Raw genomic sequence first — 26502 nt, forward strand, 5'->3', positions numbered from 1 at the left:
AGTCGCCCTAGTATGAGTATGAGATTTGTACTGATCTTTCCTCTCTGACGTCATCATCAGCCATATACTTTCAATAAGTCATTAGTCAAATGAACATCACAGGTGCCTACAGTATGTTCACATGTTACAGTAGCTGGTACAGTGCTTTGGGTGTGGAGGCAGTACTGTGTACTTATCTATCATTTGTATTCATGACCATCAATAACTGGAAAGAAATAGCAGACGGGACAGACAGACAGACCCCTCTTCATCGAGTCACTTTGGGGCTTTAAATTAAGGTGAGTTTCAAAGTGAGCCCTTTGGTATCACCACTGATAATTGCAAATGATTTGCTATAGAACCCAATTTGTTGAGTCTTGTTTGCTCTCTGCCTCTCTGGGTTTTAACCCATTTTGGGCGGGAACCCCGTTTTTGGTGTTTTAAACATTATGTTATAATTTAGCTATTGAAAAATAGCAGATCTACAAGCTCATAGCGCGCCACCGAGTGGCGCACTATGAACTTGTAGGTCTGCTATTTTTGAAAAATCATTAAAATGTGCCTCAAATCTTTCAGAAAATTGTCATGATTTAGAAAACAATGATGTAATTCTCCCTTGATCCTCAGTGTACCCCTGATATGAAGCATGGCTGCTCTACGCACGTTAAACTGTTGGCTCTGTGCTACGCGCTTGGACTCGCCGGCTGTCCAAGTTCACCTGCATGGTTCCAGAACATCTCTACCGATCTCTTCAATATGTCTGGGGACATTTCGCTCGGTGGACTCTTCCCAATCAACATGCTCACCAGCAATCCGAGTGAGAGGACGGAGCCTCAAAACATCAGCTGTAACAGGTACGACATTAGGGTTATTTTGACTAATTCATGTACAGTATTTTGGCTTTCAATTATAGGGATAAAAAAAACCCGAATAGGATTGTTTATTCCACGTTTTAGAGAAACATGGTGGACACATACAACTTGAATTATCTGGTTTTCACTTCCTGTGCTTAAATTGGTGCAGAATAAATGAGCAAGGACTGGCTCTGGCTCTGGTGATGAAATACACGGTGGATGAGATCAATGCCGACCCAACGCTGCTCCCGGGCCTCAAACTGGGCTTTGAAACCCTCGACACGTGCAAACAAACTGCTGTACTTGTAGAATCGACCCTCTTCCTGCTAACGGAAGATACCACAGAGGAACTGACTGTTAAGTGCAACTACACTGATTATCAGACTCGAGTGGCGGCTATCATTGGTCCCAGCAATTCAGATATGGTCTCAGCCATCGGACAACTACTAGGATTCTTTCTCATGCCGACGGTTGGTTTATTCCCTTTTCAAACAGCTACATTAACCCATTTTGACCTGAGATCAGATTCTAAAAATGTCTTCTACATCCTGACAGTTCTCTGAAAAAGCTACGTTTCTATGTCAGTCGTTCTTCGATTTTTCAAAAATAGCAGACCTACAAGCTATGAGCTTGTAGATCTGCTATTTTTCAATAGCTAAAGCATAACATAATGCTAATACCAAAAGGGGTTCCCGCCCCAAAATGGGATAAGAAATAGCAGTGTGCTCAATAAAACAGATTGCAGACTAATGCCAGTCAAAGGATTCTAAGCAGCATACATACTGTAGGAATTACACCACAATTCAAATTCCAACTGCTTTTCCATGTCCTCAGATCAGTTACCGTGCCACCAGTGACAAATTCAGTGACCAGTTTCTCTATCCCTCCTTCTTACGCACCGTGCCCACTGACAAGTGGCACGCAGAGGCCATTGTTCACCTCATGGTGGAGTTTGAGTGGAAATGGGTGGCGGTGGTCGCCAGTGACGATGAGTATGGGCGCGACGCCCAGCATGACATCTCCGCCATGGCAGATAACAGGTCCATCTGCGTGGCCTACGAGGGTTTGATCCCCATGTACACTGGCACTCGACACATGATCAGTAAAATCCTGGACACTATCACGAGGGCCAAGGTCAAAGTCGTGGTGGTCTTTGCCGCTGCAGCCACAGCCGAGCCCTTCTTCACAGAGGTAGGCAGGAAAACAAACAAGAACACCTTCCTGTATCATCATATAACAAATACCGTAGCATTGTTTGCTAGTAGATCTATATTATATATATATACTGTATGTATGACAAACAAACAAGAACACCTTCCTGTATCATCATATAACAAATACCGTAGCATTGTTTGCTAGTAGATCTATATTATATATATATACTGTATGTATATATATATATACACCGTATATATATATATATATATATATATATATATATATATATATATTTATTTATTTTTATTTATTTTTTGAGTGGTGCAAACCACTCCAATAACCAGCTTTGTCTGTATGTCTGTATGTTGTGTGTACGTGTCCGTGTACCTGTGTACGTGTCCGTGCACAGGTGAGCATGGTTACCATTAGTGTGTGACGTCACTGACATAGCTGATCAGACTATATAAGACCTTGCACCACTCAGTTCACACGGGTGTGATTTTTCTTAAAAGAAATTGGTTGAAAGTGGTTAACGATCAAATAGTAAAATGCACATCTTTAAAGCTAGTAATCTGTATATTTTATGTCCATTGTCTTCAAACCACTGCAGATGTGATGATGCCAGTTATTATATTGTATTACTAATCTACCATACAGATTGTAATAAAATAACATTTTCGTGATAAAAAAATAAGGCCAGGCTTGTAGCATCGCCCAGAGAGTTGTGAGGATAATAGTAATCTGATTTTGCGTCGATCAGGTCATCAGGAGGAATTTGACCGGTGTGTGGATTGCCAGTGCAGCTTGGGCCCTCCACCCTTACGTGACGACCCTCCCCAACATTCACAAAATAGGTACCATTATTGGATTCGCAGAGAAGACCCAGACCCTGGGCCTTCTCGCCAGCTACACCCAGGAGCTGTTCGCCCGCATCAAAGAAGAAAAGCGTCCCCCTCCAGCCCCAGAGTCAGCAGCAGCAACCTTCCCCAGGCATCCCTGCCCGCAGTGTTGGAGCTTGTCACCTGACAACATCAGCATGGTGACAGAGCCACTGATACAACACCAAGCATTTGGTGTGTATGCTGCCATCTATAGTGTGGCACAGGCGTTGCACATAATGCTGAAATGCACCGCCACCAACTGTGCGTGGAGCCCTGAAAGCAAAATCTACCCGTGGCAGGTATGTTCTTGAATTACTTCACAGCTGAACCCCCAAAAGATTTACAGCAGATATTAATTATATAATCTAGAACAAATCTCAACAGTCATTAAGACATGCAAATCCCTTGACTCCTTCAAAACCGCTCTCAAAGGGCACCTACGGACGGCTGCAATTCGAAACTGGCCCCCGTAAAAATCTGAATCCCCCCGCCGCCCCCTTGTCCCCCCCCCCCCCTTTTTTTCCCCTCACTGTATATGTCTCTTTTCCCTTTTTACCTCTATGATGAATTCCTGTTCTGTTCTTTGACTATATAGAAGTGTCTATTTGTACGTCTCTAAATGTTTTGATGAATTGAACATGGTGGACCCTCTTGGAAACAAGTGTAATGCTTAATTGGGTCGTCCACTCACAGTTAACAGCCTTTGTATTGAGTTTGTGCTTGAAATGTACTGTAATTCTGCAAACTGTTAATAAATATTTCAATCAATCAATCTCTTGTCTGGGCAGCTTTTGGAGGTGATAAAGAACGTCTCCGTGGAGCTGAATGGGACAAGTTTGACATTTGACAAGGACGGAAACCCAAACATAGGATACAAAATTATACACTGGATGTGGCGGGAGGACAAAAGCGTACATTTCAAAGAAGTCGGAACCTATTATCAGACTTTTTCCATCAACAGAACTCTCATAAAATGGCACACAGAAAAGGTAAACGTTGAGATTCAGAAGCACATTTCCAATGGATAAAGCATTATATTTATGCCATACACAAACCTATAAGACCACAAATGGATGTGATTTGCTTTACCACTGCAGGTCCCTGTGTCTACGTGTTCGGATGAATGTACGAGCGGTCAAGTGCAACGTGTTAAAGGCTTCCATTCTTGCTGTTTTGACTGTATTGACTGTTTAGAGGGAACATACCGAGCAAAACGTGGTAAGAAGAAACTATCTTAGTAATGTCATGCAAATTATATTTTCTTCCTTTCTTTGTTAAAAAAATAATAATAATGAAGTCAAAGCAAGCCATAATGGGTTTAAAACTGTACCGTTCCCAATAGCCTCATGTTGTCTTAACCCATTTTGAGCGGGAAACCCTTTTGGTGTTTTAAACATTATGTTATAATTTAGCTATTGAAAAATAGCAGATCTACAAGCTCATAGCGCGCCACTGAGTGGCGCGCTACAAGCTTGTAGGTCTGCTATTTTTGAAAAATCGTGAAAATATTTATTTAGAATAATGTTTTTAAATTTTGAGGTCAGGCCTAAATGGTGTAATCCTCTGTGCTGACTTACAGAAGACAACAAGTGCACTCCGTGCCCTCAGGGCCAGTGGTCCCACTTCCGTAGTAACAAATGCACCAAGCCTACCTTTGACGTCTTACCCTGGGAGCAGCCCGAGTCTGTGGCATTGATGGTGGCTGGGGCCGCGCTGCTGGTGTGCCAGGGGTCAGTGGGCGTCCTGTTCCTGAAGAACAGAGGGACTCCCCTGGTGAGTGCCTCTGGAGGAGTCCTGAGTGGAGTGACTCTGCTCGGCCTAATGGGAGGTTGTCTCAGCCTGCTGCTCTTCCTGGGACGTCCAGGGGACCTGGTGTGTCGTCTGCAACTGACGCTCACGTCCATCTTTCACACAGCGGCCCTCTCCGTCATCTTGGCTGTCTCTCTACAGGTCAGGACCATGTCATGACAGGGTAAAGCAAATCAAGTGCATTAGAAAATATATATTTGACTGCTGTTAATCTTTTTCCACAGATATTTTACGTGACAGAGTTCCCCCAGAAAGCAGCCTCTCACCTGGATACACTAAGGGGTCGTGGAGGCTGGCTGATTGTGCTGGTGTGCTGTGGTGTGCAGGCAGGGATCTGTGGCTGGTACATACAGACTGGACCCTCATTCTCCGAACACCTGGCCAAAATGAATATAAACTTCTTAAAAGCATTTCTCTCTTGCCCAGAAGAGCCTACGTTTGGCTTTTACCTATTACACGGATTTAATGTTTTGTTGTCTCTCATATCATTCATGTGCACCTTCATTCATGTGCAACCGATCCGACAGTACAACCTAGCCAGGGACATCACCTTCTCCACCCTCATCTACTGTGTGATATGGGTCACTTTCATCCCCATCGCCCCGATCAGATCTCACCACAAGTTAAAGCATGTTATCTACATGTCTTTCAGTCTGGTGAGCAACCTGGGGTTAATGGCAGCCTACTTCTTCCCAAAATGCTACATGCTGTTGAAGAAACCTGATCAGAATACTTTGGAGCACTTCCGCACCTTCCTAGAGGGGGCGCCACCAACCCCCCAGGCGGACGAGCCAGAGGTAGACAAACAACCAGGGTTAAGCACAGAGACACAACACTAGTGACCAACCACATGTATATCATGCTACATGGGATACCAAAAGTAAACCACACACATTCATTTAGTAACAGTAGAGTTAGTCTTATCTTACTGTATGCCTAAAGATATCCTCAAATTTAACTGGTCATTCAAACATTATCACCTTTTCAACTTGTTCTTTAGAGATTATCTTTGCCGCTTGCAAAAATATCTTTCCATTCGTCCATTGCATTCTTATTTTATTTTATTTTTTAAACTGACAATACAATGACAATACAATGAATATATATATATATATATATATATATATATATATATTCTTCACTAGTCCGATCCAGAAGAACACAGTTTGCCGGCCACTGCTACAGAGCTGACAATGAGGTTATATCTTCCCTTCTTCTCTGGAGTCCTGCCTCAAAGCAGACCAGAGGTAGAAAACTGTCGTTCCCTGATGTCATCGCTAGGGACACATGCATCAGTAAGCAGGAACTGGGAATGGCAATGAAGGACCGGGAAGTCTGGCGTGGCATTGTGAAATCCATGATCTCGACCGTGGTCGAAAAATGATGATGATGATACACACACATTAATTCAATACGTTTGACAATTCCTGAAAACCTTCCTCAAAAATAAATGTGAAAGATTATATTGAATCTACCGACTGCATGATTTATAAGAAAGTAAATAAATAAAAAACGCCAACGGTAGACAAACTGTTTCTTAAAGTTTCTAACACAATCTTATGTGTTTTTTTGTAGTCTTTTTACTCACCAAAGCCGTCAACAAAGCAAAGTCTGACATCCCTGTGATAATACTGGGTATTTTCCACATGTGTGGATTACATGTGTATTTGTATGTGCAACAAAAGGGGCCAACAACAGGACATATGCATATATTTACTTAGGCAAAAACCTTAGGAGGAAAGGAAACGCAACAATTTGCTTGCACGAGTGGACAATATGTCATGCATAGCATACATGCAAAATCCTAGACTTCCTAGACACTCATCAGGTTGATGAACCCGATGAAGACCTTTTGGGTCGAAACGTGGTCCCACTACTGGGAGCATTCAAGATGGTGTACGGATCATTTTATCCAGCACCCGTCTAGAATTCACTAGAATGTGTGTGTGCATCATCCTTGAACAGACAACTCCTCTTTAAGAGTGTTAGAACTAAAATGAGTAATAGTATTGTAATGAGAGTCGTCCACAACCAACATTTAAAAACATTACAATTTAGGCATTTAGCAGACGCTCTTAATCCAGAGCGATTTACATTAAGCAAGAACAAAAAGCATGGAAATACATCACATACATAAAAAAAGTAGTTATCATAAATCATACATAAGCTAAGAACATAACAGTGGAATATCTATATAATGAAACTATGCATGTATACTTGATAGTGCTATGTCTACATAAAATGCTATAAGTCTACATAAATGCTATAAGTCTACATAAATGCTATAAGTCTACATAAATGCTATCTAAGTCTACATAAAATTCTATCTAAGTTACATAAGTTGGGCCTTTGCATACGCCTAGGTTGTCGGGGCTATAGGGCAAGTGCTACGGGCCATGATGGGAGTCTGAAGAGGTGGGTTTTCAGACTACGGCGGAAGATTGGGAGTGAGGCTGCAGTTCTGATTGTAATGGGAAGTGCATTCCATAGTTTTGGAGCCAGAAGCGAGAAGCGTTTGGGACGTGTGGATCGTTGTCTCAGCGTTTTTAGTGAAGGTACTTCCAGCTTCCCTGCGTTGTCTGATCTGAATGTGTGGGAGGGTTTGTAGGGTTCGATCAGACTTGCAAGATATGGGGAGCCATACCTTTGGTTGCTTTGAATGCCAGCATCAGAGTTTTGTATTCTGTGCGGGCAGCGACTGGGAGCAATAGTCATGTTTTGACAAGACTGTTGTCTGGATTAGGAGCTGGGCTGACTCCTACTCGTCGTATGTTATAGAGTGTAAACCTACAGTTTTTATTACTTGCGGATAAAGCATGGCATACGATGGAGCCCTAAAGTGTACAGGGAGAAAAGGAGGGGACCAAGTACAAACCATTCCAAGAAACCTGGTAGGTCCGGTTGGTGAGGTAGGAGAACCACTTTAGCGCCGCCCCGCCAATGCCTAGATCAGCTAGGGAGCTGGTGGTTCACTGTGTCAAGTGCTGCCGATAGGTCTAGAACAGGGTTCCCCAAGGCGGCCCGCGGGCCATTTGCGGCCCGCCCCCTTGTGGCCCCTGGAAGAATTTCCCAAAAAAAGGAAAAGAAAAAAAAAGTTTTTTGTTTTGTTTTGGGGGGGTGTCCCAGATATAAATGGCATTAAATGGGGGTCAGTAGCCTATATGCATGTCAAACTGGGCACCCCCTCAAGGACCACTGGTGGTCCCCGGACCACTGGTTGAGAACAACTTTTAATTAATTAATGAAAAAATAAAAAACCCAATTTTCCGCGCGTGCGGACTCGGCCCCCAGCCTGGTTCCCTAGTCAAAATATGGCCCTTGAGGAAAATTAATTGGGGAACCCTGGTCTAGAAGAATCAGGACTGCAGAGTGGGAAGCAGCCTGGGCAGCATGTAGTGCTTCATTGTTCGAAATCAAGCATGTTCCCTCAAAAGGACATGGATAGGCCATGGATAGGCCTATACACAATATGTCATGTTGGATGTGTTGTCATGCTGTATTGTGTTTGTAAACCTTATCATCAATCATGACTTTTAACAGCGTTTATTGTTGAGTTTTTAGAGATCCACTTATTATTGAATGAGTGTCCTTTTCTGCCAGCATTTAATACTCATCTGAGGGGTGGAGAGTGACAGGTTTTGTCCCTGGGATTGGCTTGGGGTGCTGTGCTCCTTCCCAGTTCCCACTCCCAGGTGTTATGCAATATCATTAACCAATGATTTTTGTATATAATTGTTTTCTAATAATCTTTTTTGGTCATTATAATATTTTGCCTTATGATTTATGAAGACAAGTGTGCGGATGTTCTTTCTTCTCCAAATCAAGTGGCCCACACTACAGCTACCACATCAGTGTGGATTCTCACATAATTATTCTTATAGTTATATCGTGCTTGGTGTGGACGGTCCACTACCAGTGTTTTTTTTTTAAGATTATTTTTTTGGCTTTTCTGCCTTTATTGATAGTATCAAGTGAAGATAGACAGGAAAGAGGGAGAGAGAGAAGGGGAGAGACATGCAGCAAAGGTCGTCATGAACGGGAATCGAACACGCAGCGCGCTGTCAGGCAAAAGCCTATATGGCATGTGCCTGGACCACTTGGCTAGGGGGCGCCATGTTGGCAGATTTTACAAGAGAAATAAGCATCTAGGTATATGAGAACAAGCCCAAAAGAAGCGACTAGGCCACATGCGCATCAGAGAATAGACAAAAAGAGACGATCTCACAATGTGTCGGGAAACGCAGGGATGTTTGAGAACCACTGGGTTAAACAACAAGAACGCAGGCCCAAATAAGCAACTGCACCTTAGAAACAAGCCAGAAAAAACACAACCCAGAACTACCAATATTTACAAGCGAGCAGACATGGCAACACTGTCCCCTACTCACCTAAGAAGTGACAAATGTGAGGTTTGCTGTGATAATAAGCCAGTGCAAATCAGGTGACTGAATGATTTGCTCATCTCCACTGACCAATAGTTAAACCAAAGCGACTTAAAGAGAAAACCACAACCAAATGTCAGGTAAATTCTCCGGAAAGACTGACACCACCTGTAAATTAAGAGCTACATACAAAACTCATCCTCACGCCTATCCTGCCAAGAAAATATAACATAAAATGTGGAATGTGTCATTTAAATGTATAGTTGCAATGATTTAATTGTACAGATTTAAATGATTATAATTTTTTTTTAATGTAGTTGGATGTGTATTTCCAGTTAATTTATGTAAATATGATTCAATAGCAGTTGTTCCATGTGTTCACACGAGATCTGTGGTAAAGGCATTTTGTGTCGCACATTCTTGGTATGCATCCCTGTGTAAATAAGCCTGTGTCCACCACACAATTCATCACAAACACGCCACGACAGAAGTCACAGGTTACAAGAGGACAGCGAGGGGAGCGGCCCACGTACATCAAGGACTTTGGAGCTTACTGGTGAGCGACAGTGATCCATCATCTAAGCTCAGGTATGACTCCAATCATCCCTTCATCGCCAGTGTCCTCCTGCTTAGAGGAACGGCTATACGGTATACTGATTGGTCCTGCTTTTCAAGTGCTCTTTTAAACAATAATAATCCATCTGATCCCTGTCCTTGCTTCTTGTGTCTCATCTTCAGCATGGCAACATCAGCTGTCAAACGGTTGCTTCTGTGCTTGACGTTGGGACTCACCGGCTGTCAGAGTTCACCTGAATGGTTTCAAAACATCTCGACCAATATCTTCAGTTTGCCGGGGGATATTATGCTTGGAGGTCTCTTCCATATCCGCCAGGCCACCGCCAGCATGGGTCCAAGAGTGGAGCCTAAAGATATCCCTTGTGACAGGTAATATCATAGTCGTAGCAGTGAAGATGATATTTTGCTTTCTGTTTTTTTTTTAAACTTGTCACAATACATCATAGTTTTTCTCAAGATTAGGGCTTCCAACTATCGATTAAACTATTAATTATGTTTCAGATTCTGATAAACACAAGATATATCAACAACGCAACGCTTTGAATCGTTTTTTTATGATCAATTAAATCAATTAGTCTGATTAACCACTTCAACCCTATGTTATACTTTGTCATACAATAGTGTCGGGTGAAAACAGTATTTGTATACAGTACTTTTGAACTTTTAATCAATAATTTGATATAATCGATTAGGTCGATTAACTGTTGTCATGTAACAGTGTGTGCTCCTAATTTCTCTGCTCTGCCTGCCTGTGGCCCAACAGTCTGGATGCTTATGGATTGGGTCGGGCTCTTGTGATGAAATACGCAGTGGATGAGATCAACGCCGACCAGATGCTTCTCCCGGGCATCAAGCTTGGTTATGAAATCTTTGACACGTGCGCAGAAACGGCTAACATTTTGAAGCCCACTCTCCTCTTCCTCACCGAGAAATCCACCGAGGAGTTGGCCGTCACTTGCAATTATACCGATTATGAGCCCAGGGTGGTAGCTGTAATCGGCCCTTCCAGCTCAGACCTGGTTGCGGTTGTGGGAAAACTTCTGGGATTCTTTCTGATGCCAATGGTATGTTCATACTGTAAATACATACCAGGCAATACACAACAGAAAACAAGAAGATACTTTTGATAGTCAGTCAAATACAAGCGCTTAATTATAAAAGGGGAAAATGTATTAACCTGACTCCGCCAGATTGCGGCAGTATTGAGTATTGAGTAGTTACTGCCACTATGGCGGAGTCAGGTTTAAAATGTATCTCCGCTTTTCTTTTTTCATGCTTTTTTCCATGTCGTATTTTATTACATCAATTCATAATTTGCATCACAGTACCACCACTTTTAAGCTGCACTTTAACCTGTTAAACCGTACATACCTCGTTGACCGGGGTACCCCAGGTGTCTATAATTGGCCCTCACAGCATGTTGCTAACACGTTGTGAGCTTGTAGATCTTACATTTTTAGCTGAACGAATGCTCCCGTAAGTGTTCACATACTATTATGATGTCCCGGAAAGGGACGCAAGGATTCACGTGATTAATATTGTTCTGTCTTTAGATCAGCTATGGTGCCACCAGTGAACAGTTCAGCAACAAGAAGCTCTATCCCTCCTTCCTGCGGACGGTGCCCAGTGACAAAGGCCTGGCTATCGCCATGGTACACCTGCTAAAGGAGTTTAAGTGGAACTGGGTGGCAGTGGTGGGGAGCGAGGGTACATATGGACGCCAGGGCAAGCAGATGTTCTCCCAGGTAGCAGGAGATATGTCCATCTGTGTGGCTTACGAGGGAATAATACCAGACGTGTACGATGATCCTGTGACAGGGGTGAACACCATCCTGGACAAGATCCAAGCAACCAGCGTGCGAGTGGTGGTGCTCTTTAGCAACCCTACAGCAACTAAGATCTTCTTCAAAGAGGTTAGTGAAACGGAGCACTGTGGTTATGCCAGTAATCATTTTTGAACAAATGTCAAACCCATTGAACAATTCACTGATTTGAGCCAGGTTTTGCTTATAATAATTTTGATGTGGGGCGCCCCAGTGGTTCAGCTGGCTGGTAAGAGTGCATATCACTGCACATGAGGCTATAATAGCCTACATCCTGCAGCTGCTGCAGGTTGGAATCAAACCCAGGCTCTTTAACCCAAATAGAGTAAGACCTGATTCTACAAATGTCTTTTTTGAAGAACATATGTTGTTAACTTGTTGCTATATCTTCTCAAACGTTTTCATGTCAAGTACCCAAAATAAATATACTAAAAATCTGTTGTTCCAGGGACCTCCAGAAGCAAAGATTTGAATTAAAAATGTTCACTTTAAATGAAATAGGCAAACACTTATATATAATCTACAAGATCACGACCCGTCGCAACACAACACGTTGTGAGGTTGTAGATAGATTCTGTGTAGAGGGGGGGGAAATCAGGGGACCAAGTAAAGAAGTAAATAAAGTATAGGATTTTAGTAATAAAATAATTGTATTTAATTGTATTAGTTAACACAAACTATTTGCATTTAATTTGTATCTTTAACTATTAGGTTATTAGGAGGAATTTGACTGGTGTGTGGATTGCCAGTACAGATTGGGCAGTCCATGATCGTGTGAGCACCATCCCCGATATTCACAAAGTGGGCACAATCATTGGATTCACAGACAATAACCCACGCCTACACTTGCTAAACAGCTACACCCTGGAGCTCTTTGCTAAAATAAGCCAGGAGAAGAAGATGCCTGGCCCTGCTTCTGCGTCACCGTTCCGTGATCCCTGCCCACAGTGCTGGAGCCTGTCGCCCGCAAACATCAGCCTGGTGGAACATCGCGCAGTGCAGCGCACAGCTTTCCCAGTGTACGCTGCTGTCTACAGTGTGGCGATGGCATTGCACGCTATGCTGGGATGCAATACCACCAGCTGTATGTGGGGTGCTGACAGGGAGATCAGGCCCTGGAAGGTGAGTTTATAACTGAACATACAGTACCATAACAGTTAAGGTGTAACTACAATTAACCTAGAATTTCTATTTTGGGCAAGTTATCATATAGGCAATTTCTTTTATATAATGAAAAATAAAATAAAAAATAAATACAATATACATTTTTAAAAGGTTTTCATTCTCAGAAAATGGCAAAACATTTCTAAAGTAGCTGATCTACAAGTTTAGAACGTGTATCATTGTGGTAAACATTATTATTTACGTCTTCATTCGTGTTTTATAATAAAATCTTTTTGCAGTTGTTAAAAGCGTTTAAAAAGACTTCCTCCGCGAATGGAACAATAGACATGAAGAGAACACATTTAGTGTTTGACAAAAACGGCAACCCAGACATCGGATACAAGATGGTGGAATGGGTCTGGGAAAACGGTACTTTGGATTTCATAGATGTGGGAACCTTCCACAAGACCCTGTCTGTAAACCACACCCTTTTCAAATGGCACACTCCAAATTCAGAGGTAAAATATGTCTTACATTCAAAACAATTCAACATAAAGCAAGATTTAAGATCAAATCCCATTGAAGTTGGCATAAAGCAAGATATGAGATTACAGTAAATCCCATTGAATTGACGTTACTGGTGTGCTGTGGTTGAATGTTTAATGCTACATTCTAGTTCTGTTGTCCCGACATCCGCAGGTCCCTCTGTCCTCCTGTTCAGCAGATTGCAAGCCTGGCCAGGTGCGCAGGGTGAAAGGCTTCCACTCTTGCTGTTTTGACTGCATTGACTGTATGGCAGGCACTTACCAAGCAAATAGTGGTAGGTGATTGCTTTTAGACTTTAGAGACACTGACGTTCTCTTAGCCTCAGGTTTCAAGTACTGTACGTCCTATATCGATGAACCAACATCAAGGCTAATTACTTTGGTGCTCCACGTATTTTTGTCCCTAATTATAATACTATGTATTTATTTGTCTAAATAAGTCAAGTCTCTAGTAATTCTAAGTAATTCTAAGTCCAACAGTCACAGAAATTGCAATTATTTTGAGTTGACTCAAGCCCTCACTTCTGCTTTGGAGAATGCCATTTTCTATTCATCTGATTTATTGTTCTCCCCCGAAATTATAGTAAATGCAAAACACTATCTACCGTTTGGTGATGGTAGCTGTTTTTTCTGAGCAAATTCCCTGTCCTGCCTCCTGACTTATAGAAGAACACGACTGTACTCCGTGCCCTAAGGACCAGTGGTCCCAATTCCGCAGTACTAACTGCACTAAGCCTACCTTTGATATCTTATCCTGGGAGCAGCCCGAGTCTGTGGCATTGATGGTGGCTGGGGCCGCGCTGCTGGTGTGCCAGGGGTCAGTGGGCGTCCTGTTCCTGAAGAACAGAGGGACTCCTCTGGTGAGTGCCTCTGGAGGAGTCCTGAGTGGAGTGACTCTGCTCGGCCTAATGGGAGGTTGTCTCAGCCTGCTGCTCTTCCTGGGCCAACCAGGGGACCTGGTGTGTCGTCTGCGACTGCCGCTCACCTCCATCTTTCACACAGCGGCCCTCTCTGTCATCTTGGCTGTCTCTCTACAGGTCAGGACCATGTCATGACAGGGTAAAGCAAATCAAATGCATTAGAATATGTATGTCTGACTGCTGTTAATCTTTTTCCACAGATATTTTATGTGACAGAGTTCCCCCAGAAAGCAGCCTCTCACCTGGATACAATAAGGGGTCGTGGAGGCTGGCTGATTGTTCTGGTGTGCTGTGGTGTGCAGGCAGGGATGTGTGGTTGGTACATACAGACAGAACGCTCATTCTCCTTGCACATGGCCAAAATGAATATAAACTTTTTAAAAGCATTTCTGTCTTGCCCAAAAGAGCAATATATGGGCTTTTATTTAATGCAAGGCCTCAATCTCGGTTTATCTCTGCTATCATTCATGTGCACCTTCATGGCAGCGAAACCGGTCCGACAGTACAACCTAGCCAGGGACATCACCTTCTCCACCCTCATCTACTGTGTGGTTTGGGTGGGTTTTATCCCCATGTATACTGGTTTGGCTCCTAGGCTGAGCTCCATTATCCATGTATCTTTCAGTCTGGGAAGTATCGTTGGTTTAGTGGCTGCCTATTACTTCCCAAAATGCAACTTGCTGTTGAAGAAACCTGAGCTCAATTCCTCAGAGCACTTCCGTACCTTCCTTGAGGGTGCACCAGCAGCAATACCTCAGGAGGAGACAAGCACACCTCCACCACAACCTGTATCAGAACCCCAACCAGGGCAAAACTAATGACGAGCAGTTTCTTTGTCACAATTATTCAAGAAGCCAGAACTACATTGTCATCAGGTGGATATGTGTGCTGTGGACTAAGATGTTTAAGACGAATGTTAGGTTCATAGCGGTGTCTCCACACATGTCAGCTAATGCTATATGTTATTTTCTTGGCTTTCACTGTGTGTTCCCCCCAGGTGTTGTGATGGTCAGTAATTTCCTGTTGTCCACCATGTGCTTTTGTTTACACCTTTGTCTTCCCTTCTTCATTAGCTGGCCCTTGTCATGTGTTTCAGTGTGATTGTACGTTGTGTTCACTCCTATCCAGTGGACCTGTGCATTATGCCCTGCCCTCTGCTGAGAAAATACTGCTGGTGATAAAGCATAGCAATTCATTTCGCCATTAAACTATTGGTCAAGGTTGAGGGGAGGCATACTTTGGTTAGACATAGCATTGGTCCGACTGGATTAAGGTTGGTGAGGGGTGCGTTAAAACGGCCCGGATTGAGGTCAAATATTTATTTTTTACTGCATGCAGTTTGATGATTTCTCTCTTTTTTTGTCTGTTAATGTGTGGGTGGCAAAATCAGCTACAAATATTAATGTTTTTTTACTGCATGCAGTTTGATGATTTCTCTATTTGTTTCCTTTTGTTTGTCAAAATATTCACCATGGAGAACCCAGAGTGAAAAATAAAGAATATGCCTGAATAGGTTCAGCGTGTCTGTTATTGTGTGGGTGGCAAAATCAGCTACACATATAAATGTTTTTTACTGCATGCAGTTTGATGATTTCTCTATTTTTTTCCTTTTGTTTGTCAAAATATTCACCAGAGTTAGAAATAAAGAATATGCCTGAATAGGTTCAGCGTGTGGGTGGCAAAATCAGCTACTTTACCAGGAAATGTAGAAAGTGTCTCCAGAAATCCTCCTCGTATGTGTGCAGCAGGCAGAGAACGGCCTCTAGTGGCAGTTAGGTCACGTGCAGCCTAGGACAGGTTATTCTTCTGAGGACATGGACATCACGTTTACATACAACGAACGCAGGTTGGCAGCAGAGGAGCCCGCGGAAAGCAAATAAGAAAATAACATACCGGTAGTAGGACGCTAACACTACATTTCTTACTCCAAAAATGCCAGAACAGAGCACCTACTGTGCTGTGCCTGTGAGTGTGAGTCTCCTGGAAACCCAGACGTTTTTATTTACCTGGGGTATGGTGGGTGACTGACTGCCTGCCTGATCCAGCCAGGCGGATCGACTAATTGAGTAAATTGACTGACTGACTTTTGCTATCTAAAAGTTAGATGTACAGTCACAGATCCCTTATCTTTTATCATTTTGAGTAGGCAACTTGACTTGTCCAAAATGTATCAGATATATGTGGCAGAGGTAATGTATCCTAACAACTGTACATATAAAAGTCCATTTGAAGCAGCTAATAAACGCTACCTAGTTTAATGAAAAACTTTGGAGTGAATGACAGTCCCCTGGCAACCAAGTAGCCAATCACAGCGTGACCGTCTCTCACGGCTATGGGGTCCGGACTCCGGAGCCATGGTCCGGACTGCTTAGCAACGGTTGCTACCAACAGAGGAAGCTACAGTAGACCTCACCTCAGGAGGTTATTTGGCAATTATTGCTGTAGGTACCGGTACGCTGATTTTTTTTGTGCTTGTGCTAAATGAATAATTGATTTATTTAATCAGAATAACAAGTAAGTAGCTACATTTTAACTTTATGAAGCATGTATAACTTTTTAATGACATTTACATGTAATTTTGTGTATATTTGGAATGGATTATATATCAGAATCAGATTAGTTTACAGCGATAGCAGAGGCAGGCACATACTTGAGCTATGGTATTAATAATACCTTACATTTACACATCGTAATAGTTATTTCATGAACCATCCATCAGATATAAGCTAGATGTTGATGTCCATCATTGAAATGAAATGAAATGATTACTATATTTACCCAGGGTATCTGGGCTAAGCTCAAGAACTTGTTTCCAGCCAGGTTTTAGAGATTGTACTGTAAATTTTCAACAGATATACAGCAGCTGTTTGCAACAATGCCTCGTGGATTAAGATCGGCCAGAAGTGCTCACTCGGACAGCAGTGAGCAGGATATTGACGGCATAGGTAAATTGGTATAGTTGATGATGCTGCTGGCTATATGGTTCACATTATCCTATATAGTCACTATTAGTCAGTGATGTTTTGATTCATAAAATAGCCTATGCATAGCTGCTGTAGATTTACGGGAGTATATACTTTGTCCATCAATGCATATGTATGATGGCTACAGTGTTCACATGGGCCTCCTTTCAGTGACAGAGATGTCCAAACTCCAGAGACAGTTCAGGATCTTGGATGGAGACCGGCAGGTCTACAGCATCCAGGCACAGGAGAGCATTCGCAAACAACGGTGAGACACGCCATTATGTTTAAGGCTTCAAACTTTATAGCAGATCTACAAGCTCATAATTATTTTTGCAATTAAAATAATAATAATTTACAAAATTACAAAATTCGGAACATTGTGGTTAACACATCTGTAATAAAATGGTTAAATTGCGGATGTTGTCAATCATAAATATGAAACATATCAGACTGTTAGTATTTCCCAAAAGGAAATGCATGTATTTATTTCAGTTTGACCAGAGGCATGGATGAAACTGTCTCGCGTAGCCCGACAACTATTGAAAATTGAGTACCACAGACGAAAAACAGTCTAAGTCCAAATTTCAGACTGACCCCTCCATGAAAAGGCCTCGTTGTCCTGAACCCTTATCTATCATTTATATATTATGGATCAATAGTGTGGACTTAGACTGTTATTCGTCTGTGGTACTCAATTGTGGGAAGCAATTGCGAGACTAGGATAAAAACATATCCCCATAGAAATGTATGACCAGAGGCATGGAACATCCTCCCACGCACACACGCACGCACACACGCACGCACGCACGCACGCACGCACGCACGCACGCACGCACGCACGCAAACACACACACACACACACACACACACACCCCAGAAAATCGCACCCTGATTATGATCATCACTGTGTTTGTATGTGCTTCTCATCTAACGTTTGTGTGTGTGTGTGTGAACAAAAGACAGGAGATAGACAGGCTGCGGACAGAGCAGGAGGAGATTCAGCGAAGTCTTTTCGTGTGTGAGAACGTGTCCCGTCGACAGCAGGACAGCGAGCACACCCTGCGTCTGCTACTGGAGCAGAGGGACGAGTTGGACCAAGAGTTTGAAAGAGAAAAGCAATGTCAGCAAGAGCAAGAGCATGAGGTGATATTCCGCTTCAGTCTGTTGTACTCAGTAGGGCTTGGCAATTAACTGAAAATATATCGAAACCGATATTCAACCGATAGCCAATAACCAACCTAATCTTTCTTGCTCATATAGGTTTATCGCATAATCGAGAAACAGGTTTTTTGTTGTTGTTATACATCAACGATATGAATTGAAAACATTCTAGTAGATTTTTTATAATCAACTAAATCGATTAGTCTGATTAAACATTCATTTACATTTGTATTATACTTGTCTTGTGTACAGAAAATAGCCTGTATCTGCCTGTATCATCTGTTAGCTGCATGCACCAATAAGCCATTCGTATAGCTACAGACCAAAAACATGAGGCCACATATCTGTGATGTGAGTAGATCTCCACCATTCAGAAGAATCTGGTGGAGTATAGAAAAGAGGGCTGCAGCACAAGTGACAGACAGAGGTCCGAAGCCCGGCAGACCCAGAAGGCCATACGCACCCTAGAGAACAAACTGGACAGAGTAAGTAACTGAAGGCCTGCCATCAAACCATACATTAGATAAATCACTAGTGGTTTGGCCTTAAGCGCTTTACCCTTTGACAATTAAATGAATACCTGCATGAATGCTATGTAGGATTCTTGTGATTTGTGTTGTGTGATGCAGGCCCTGGCTTGCTTCAGTGAGCAGATGACCAAAAACAGCCACCTGAGAGATGAGCTGGAGAGCTTACGCAAGGAGCGCGTCCATTTCCAGCAACTGCGCCACAGGCTAGACAAGGTCAGAGGTCACACCGCAGATCCCTCCAAAAACAAGTTTAAACAAAGACATGGTTCCTGTTAAACGCATTATGTGACTTTTTGCGTTATTTTTGTTCAACTGGAATTTCCAACACTAGAGCGGTGGCCGCATATTTTTTATACTTTCTGAAATAATTCACTTTGATTTTAAAATGTAAGTCAATAATGGGGCTCAGATCGAGCTGAAACCTTGAGTCATACTTCATACATACTGTAGATATGTCATAGAAAACTGCATTACAGGCTGAGACTGTTCAGAGATTGGAGCCACAACAAAGTTTAATGTAGTACTTCTGAAGTGAGAATGAGATTATGGTCCAAACTTGTAAATATAATTTTAACCAGAGCAGGATTTTTGACTTGGCTTCATCTGTAATGTAACAGGAACTGCAGGAGACTCGCAAGGTGACTGGGGAAATGATAAATGTGTCGACGGCTGCTTACGAGGCCAGGTGAGGTTTCACAGCGAGACAATCAACAGATGTAAAGAAATTAGCTTGAAAAGTGGCTAAGGGTGTTTTTTTCTTTTGTTGTTGAATGATGACTTTCCAAGGGTGGAGGCTCAGTCGAAGATGACCATGATGAAGGAGAAAGCCGTCAAGGACGTGGTCCAGTACAATACTGAGATAAAGGAATCTGAAAGGGTTATTGCACATGAGCGACGTCTCAAAGAGTTCATGACCACCAAGTGTAGTGAGAGGACCAGCCCAGACGATGGCCTGGATACTGGACGTAAACGAGGTACTGTAAGACAACAGAACATAGAGAACATAAGATGCAATATTTTCTTCTGTTTTGGCAGCATACGATAATGGTAATTGATTAACTATGGCAATTGTGTACAGCAAATTAATCTTTAGTTAACCACTTAAAGGGGAATACCACTCATTTTCAACATTGAACTGTGTCATTAATATACCTTAGAGTCGTTGTGTGGAAATAATAAAAAGGACCCCCCCTTTCCGTTTAGCCTAGAACTGGTCTAAAACAAGGCCAAAACTTGGCGCCATGTGATCAGTGACATCACAATGGTGTACTCTGCACTCTGCAGGCCAAACAACTCTAAGGAAATTCATGACATGGCATGTCATTGAAAATGTGTGGTATTCCCCTTCAATACATGTTGTTGACTGCGGTCACCCAGTGGGCTGTACTTGGTCCCTTCCTTTTTCCCCTCTACACAATTTTTATTGCCTAAAATAGCCAACCTACAAGCTCACTTGTAGATCAGCTTTTTGTTGAACGCTCACCTATAGAGCACCGAAGTCTGACGTCACTTTCAGTAGAGGGCACCAACACACAGGTTCATGTATGTTTTTATTTGCATTGAAATCTCCATAGGGCGATTTTAGGTCGCTTCATATAAGAACTGTGAAAAATAAACCGACCACCCCGGCCTTTCTGTCAGGGGAGTGGCTGTGCGTCGTTAATGATGTCCATTCATATTTGATACAGCCAGTTTCTGGAGAAAATGGAATTAATGTGGACGCAAAAGCCTTGAAACTACATGAAGGCAATGTCGCTGCTAATATACGTCACGCCCAGCTGTCAACACATTGCGTTCCTGAGATTCATCGTTGACGTAAGCTCAGCTGGTGGTGACTCGACTCGTACTAACCACGAAACATTAAATATCAATAAAATAAAAATAAACGTAATTGACATTCAGTGATCGGTTTATTTTTCAAACACAGTTCTTATATGAGGCGATCTAAAATCCCCCTATGGGGACGCCCTGACAGTAGAGGGCAGTGACGTCAGGACTTCGGTGCTCTATACAGTATTTCCACGGAATGTCCTCCTATCATCATGAAGAAACAGGTTTACGACAACGCAGGTTTAAACTCATCTCAGCAGCAGAGGCAAAGCCCAGGGGAAACCAACACTTAGGCACAGGAAAGGGGACGATAGGGTTCATGTGGTTAAAAGATTATCCCCAGGCTGCATGGTCATGGTCAGCTGTTGTCGCCCATTGCTAGAGGTACAAACAAAACCAATAGAGGGTATGCGCATGCATAAATCGAGTGGCAAAGTGAGTGGCAAAGTGAGTTTAGCGTCATTTAATGCAATCACATCAGGACTTTTGTATTTGGATGTACTAGTGTATGGGGTGTCAAGGCCAGAAAGAAGTTTTTTTGCCACTCGGTAGGCGTTCCTAACCTGACTCCGCCAGATGGGGCAGCAGAGTACACTGGGTTCCCCCCTCAGGAGGGGGGAACCCAGTGTACTCTCTGCTGCCCCATCTGGCGGAGTCAGGTTAAGGTGTTCCCGCATACTGTAACTTCTGGTTAAGATGATAATGTCACACGCATACCCTCTATAATCATTCCTGTGTGTGGTAGTGTCTGAGCAGAAGAGGACAGACTCTGGGGCGGAGTCGGTGGAAACCCTGGAGGAGGTGTTTCAGAGGATCCAGGCAGTGACCGGAGAGGAGGACCTGGACATGGTGGTCAACAGGTTCATCCAGGGTCAGTCCCACACCGACAACATCAACCCTTACATGAGTGTTACATCAACAGTGTACCTGCAGTTGAAAATTACTGACTTTACTTCTCTTGTGTTGTTTATCTGTGCAGTCGAGGACCGTAACTTTGCACTCTTCAATTATGTAAATGAGCAAAACAATGAGGCCGTGGCATTGAGGGATCAGATAACCCAGGTGTGTATTTACTTTACTGTACTGTACTGTACAGTATTGTACTGTAACTGCACTGTCTGTGTAGGTGCTGTACTTTCCATTTGACTACCGGTATGTGTCTTGCTCATTAAATAAATGTTATGTGTGCTTGGTGAAGACCCAGGCTGAGATGGAGCAGTTTCGAGTTGAAGATTTAAAACAGGAGCAGCAACATCAAGCTTCGCTGAGAGACATCGATGAGAACCAAAAAGAAATGGAGGCACAAGCAGGAGAGAACGAAGCACAAGCTAGTGTCACAAGCACAACCCTGGAACAGATCAAAGCAGGTTTAGCATCTAATGATACTCAAACACACATACACACAAGCTACAGCTACAGGATTTGATTCTATACAACATTCTCAAAGTGGGGCCCAGGGAAATTATGGGGTCCTTGAGGAGTTTCCCTAACAAAATTAGGAAAACTTTAAAATGTTACCCCATTTTATATTTCTGCTAATCGAAAATAGCCAATCTACAAGCTCACACCACGACTTAGCAAATTTATTTTTACAGACAAAATATAGCCTAATATTACTGTACCGTAAATTGCCATTGAATTATTGTCACTCGAAAAGTAACTAGTAGAGTTAGCTTGTTTGGAGTGTTTGAGGATCCAATGGAGTTTTTTTTAACCAACACACAGGGTGTTCAATAGCATTGATTTATGAAAAACATTAATTAAAGCTTTTATGTTTTATGTTTTATGTTTTTTATTTTTTAACGCAGATGGATTTATCTTTGTTTTTCTCCCACTACTAGAGGTGAACAGGATCTTGTCTAACATGGCGTGTGACCGCTCGGTGATGGAGGACACGTTGGGCTCCTCTGCAGGGATCATGTCCTACCTGGGTCTGGTGGAACAAAAGACCAATGAGCTGCTCACTGTTCAAGCCTTCCTCAACTCCAAGGTCACCTATTCACGTCTCTGCTCTTAACCACTGAAAAGTAACTCTACTCAGGGGTCATCACCATGCCGGCATGTGATGGACACAAACTTTATTTTTGCCATGAGCATATGAAATACCAGCTCAGTGGCCTTGTGGTTAGAGTGTCCGCCCTGAGACTGGGAGGTCGGGGTTCAATCCCCGGCCGGGTCATACCAAAGACTCTAAAAATGGGTCCCAGTGCCTCCCTGCTTGACACTCAGCATCAAGGGTTGGATTGGGGGTAAGTCCCTGCGACATACTAGCGTCATGTCCAGGGGGTGTACTTGTACATCAAGCTGCCTCACGCTACAGAAACAGGAGATAGGCTCCTGCCCTATGGGCCTCATGGCTCGGCAAGGCTACTTACTTACTTATATGAAATGAGCGGTCAATAATGTTACCAGAAACACCTAAATATATTCTAATCCTAATGATCCACATTGCTACACATTTTAAAACAATTGTATTTCTGCATTATTAAATCCTATTCTGAAGAAACTCAGGTGGCAAACAAGTCAGCCACTGTATACTGGCTGTATACTGTAGTCGTGTATAGTGTCTGTATACAGGAATCAATGCAGCATGGTCTAAGTATTTAATGTTTCGGATTTCAATAATTGGGTATTAAGATTTGCCACGGATGTGTACGGACACATTGATGTCCTCTGCCCTACAGCCTTTTTTCCTTCTCTTTGCCGAAAATAGCCGATCGTGTCAAAATGGGACACATTGTGAGCTTGTAAATTTGTGGGGATTCATTGGGATTCATGTGGTTAAATGTGTATGTAAAACTCATTATAGGCCTATGTTTGTGTACTTGTGTAGATGCATTTTTGTGCTATGCTTTATTCTTCTGTGCAGTCTAATGTCTCTCCATCTGTCTGTGTCTTATAGGATATTGATACGGACTATAATCCAAAAGACCTGGTCAAATTTCTGTTAGGTCAGAATCCTGAAATGCTGAGGCAAAGTATCACCATTCAACCTCCAGTCAGCAGGTTTGTGCTGTGCTAGCTCCGTTTTCTCAAAGTTTTACTTAATTGTTGCCAAATTCATAGACGTGTTTAAAGACAAGGTGTGTGTGTGTGTGTGTGTGTGTGTGTGTGTGTGTGTGTGTGTGTGTGTGTGTGTGTGTGTGTGTGTGATTGTGTGTGTGTGTGTGTGTGTGTGTGTGTGTGTGTGTGTGTGTGTGTGTGTGTGTGTGTGTGTGTGTGTGTGTGGCACTACTCAGAGTGGACTACGATATAGAGGAGTCTCCTATCACTGACGATGAAGAACAGCCTCTCTCTCAGGAACAGCTACGCCAACGAATCGTGAGCGGTAAGTGCAACAAGAAGTGCAGGATTGATTAGTAGGTTAATGTGAGGATTCATTTAATTTTATTTATTTTGAATGTAGAAGTAAACTGCAAAACAGCGTGACGAAATCAAAGAAAGACAGTAAACAATAAGCATAGTAGTCTTTGAGGAACACAGCCCTTTGCACATCATCTGATTTTGCTGAAATTATTCGTAGGTACATTGGACAGAAGAGTCAACACAACAGGCAAGAACCAAAGGCTCCATGATACTAAGTAACCTGCCCAACAGCAGACTGCATTCCCCTCATCAACGTTAAGCCCAGTCTACACCCAATGATTCGCAACGGGACTAGTTGCAACTTGCAACCAGTTGCAGGAAATTGTAGTGGTCTGACATGTTGCAGGTCAGCGCATTCTTTGAATAATGTTGTAAGTTGTTGCAAGTGGCTTCAAGTTGTGACTAGTTGAATTGCTGGGCTTTAACACATCTACCTAGACTCCTTGGAGGTTTTGTCAGTGTGTGTACTATAAACACAACACATCTACCTAGACCGGCGGTCCGGGGCAAATGGTGGGCCGGACATTGTTCTGCCAACACAATTGAATGATCGATTATTAAAATAAACATGATCTGAAAATGCACGTGACCCATATGACCACTTAACAAGCAATCAGATGGGTGGGACGAGAACACTTTTGAGATTTTCAATTAGGTCCTGGCCCGGAAAAAAGGTTGAGAACCAGACTCCATGGAATGCCCTTGTCAACACATCTACCTAAACTCCATAGTCAATGTGAGCACTCGTACGTCATATGGCTATTTTGGAGACGCCATCCCTGTTAGCAAGTGCCGGCATGGTGATTATAGCACTGCAGCACCTGATTTTGTTGCCCAATATAAATTAATTAGGTCTAGCTAAACCATGATGTCTGATGGGGGAAGAAAACGCTTGGCAAGTTTGAATTGCAGACACGACGCAATTGCAATTTTTTTTTAACTTAATTGTATTATTTATTTGTACCACAACCTGTTACGCATCACAATAACGGTCTGTTACATTTTCCATGTGATTTGTCTAGTTTGAACTAATTAGCTTTGGAGCCATAAAGACTGTCTTTTTCAGCCTCTGGAAACCAGCTGTCCTTTTGATGTGTGATTTGCCATCTGGCTTTCACTATGCAATCTATTCTACTCACAGCACAACTGTGTTCCCTTTTGGCCAGCAGTTCACTTCAATGCATCCTGTATGCTGCTATGCTCAATCCAAGAGGTTGGGGGCAGCACATCCTTTTATAATTTTAATCATTATAAGATGTTGATTATGGATCCCTCCAAAATAAACTGGGGGACATTTTGGAATGAAATTTCGAAATGTCATTTTTATTAAACAGTCTTTTGTATCTTATTTTTATTATAATTTCCTGGTGGAATTTGATGATTGAATCTCAGTCACATTTCTGGCAGACAATGGTTTCGTTTTACAGTTTCAGGCGGTTTATGTATAGTCATGGGGGAATTCCACCTCATTTAAGAATCACATCAGAATCATGTGTAATATTTCATTCTGAAACAGAAATAACAAATGTAGTAGTGAGTAATCTAACCCTGTTTCCACATTTTAATGAATTTATCCAAACATCCTTTTATGTGGATGTCAATGGCATTCATTTGTACAAGGAACAACTTCCTCTTCACTGGAGAAAAATGTACAGTAAGATAGGAACTGCTATTTTAAGGAAAGTATTTTTTACCTTTAACATTCAAGCTCTGTAAAACAACTAACAAAGAGTGTTACTATAATTAGATTTGAACCACTTGAACTCTGCTAGCGTTCCTATTCTGGGCATTTCATAATAGGCTAACATTGAGCAAAAATAGACAAACATTTGGCAAAAATAGCAGCTTTATGCATTGTGAGCTTCTAGATTGTTGTTGAAGAAAAATGGAGGGGGCCTCGTATAGACCCTTGGGGGACCCTGGCCTATAGGGTTTAAGTGGGTTCAAGTTTACATAATGATGTAATGCTTTTTATCCAAAAGAGAATATTAAATAGTTATGGATGACTCACAAAGAGCACACAAATGTATATTGTCATTGTACTGTAAATAGCATTTTGTTAAGGATTATGATTTTGTCCAGGCTGCTTGTGACACCAGTGCATTTTGGGAAGTGAAACTGCAACTCTAAACATTTATGACTCGTTTGACTCAAGATAATCGTCCCTGAGGCTCAACTGTGTGGCAATGAAAACAGATTATCAAAGATAAAAGGGCACTGTGAAAAAGCAGGAGGGGGAGAGAGATGGAGGCTCTGCTCTCACTTAGCCCCCTCCACTCCCCAACAAATTCTCTGTGCACACGGCTCACTGCATTGCCATAGAAACCTTCTCCTTAATCACAACAGCACCTCATTTCCTGCTCCTGACAAAAGGCTCCTCATTGCCTGTGGAGACCGCTTGCCAGTGGTGTAAAGTAACTAAGTACATTTACTCAAGTAAATTTTTTAGGTATTTTTTATTTTACTTTACTATAGTATGTCCATGTTTCAATACTTTTACTTTTACTTAAATCTCAGAGGCAAATATTGCACAAGTTTCAATACTTTTACAATTAGCTCTACATCTCTGAGGCAAATATTGCACTTTTTACTCCACTACACAATTATTTGAAAACGTC

General features: G+C 42.4%; 2 protein-coding genes across 3 annotated transcripts; both read left to right on the forward strand.

Annotated features, from left to right (window-relative positions):
* Positions 1 to 618: 618 nt before the first annotated feature.
* tas1r3 (taste receptor, type 1, member 3) lies at positions 619 to 14849 on the forward strand (the record flags this gene model as incomplete). Its single annotated transcript, XM_079509755.1, has 16 exons — positions 619 to 833; positions 1003 to 1303; positions 1668 to 2024; positions 2752 to 3030; positions 4481 to 4822; positions 4906 to 5024; positions 5334 to 5478; positions 9510 to 9619; positions 9802 to 10008; positions 10403 to 10703; positions 11193 to 11552; positions 12174 to 12584; positions 12866 to 13084; positions 13266 to 13386; positions 13778 to 14148; positions 14232 to 14849. 16 exons carry the CDS (start codon positions 619 to 621, stop codon positions 14847 to 14849), a joined length of 4476 nt encoding a protein of 1491 aa, XP_079365881.1.
* A 1533-nt stretch (positions 14850 to 16382) lies between these two features.
* Positions 16383 to 25101, forward strand: odad1 (outer dynein arm docking complex subunit 1). Of its 2 annotated transcripts, XM_079509482.1 has the most exons (15): positions 16383 to 16472; positions 16884 to 16976; positions 17166 to 17262; positions 17957 to 18140; positions 18518 to 18643; positions 18788 to 18901; positions 19306 to 19373; positions 19475 to 19662; positions 21264 to 21389; positions 21498 to 21580; positions 21717 to 21885; positions 22360 to 22508; positions 23421 to 23524; positions 23758 to 23846; positions 24042 to 25101. In XM_079509482.1, the coding sequence occupies exons 2-15, from the start codon at positions 16907 to 16909 to the stop codon at positions 24101 to 24103; spliced, it is 1629 nt and encodes a 542-aa protein (XP_079365608.1). In that variant the 5' UTR covers positions 16383 to 16472; positions 16884 to 16906; the 3' UTR covers positions 24104 to 25101. The 2 variants fall into 2 exon arrangements, with proteins under 2 accessions (XP_079365608.1, XP_079365607.1); XM_079509481.1 differs by lacking the exon at positions 16383 to 16472 and having other exon boundaries at positions 16850 to 16976.
* Positions 25102 to 26502: the final 1401 nt, after the last annotated feature.

Source organism: Electrona antarctica (genome assembly GCF_951216825.1).
Source record: "Electrona antarctica genome assembly, chromosome: 9".
Lineage (NCBI taxonomy): Eukaryota > Metazoa > Chordata > Actinopteri > Myctophiformes > Myctophidae > Electrona > Electrona antarctica.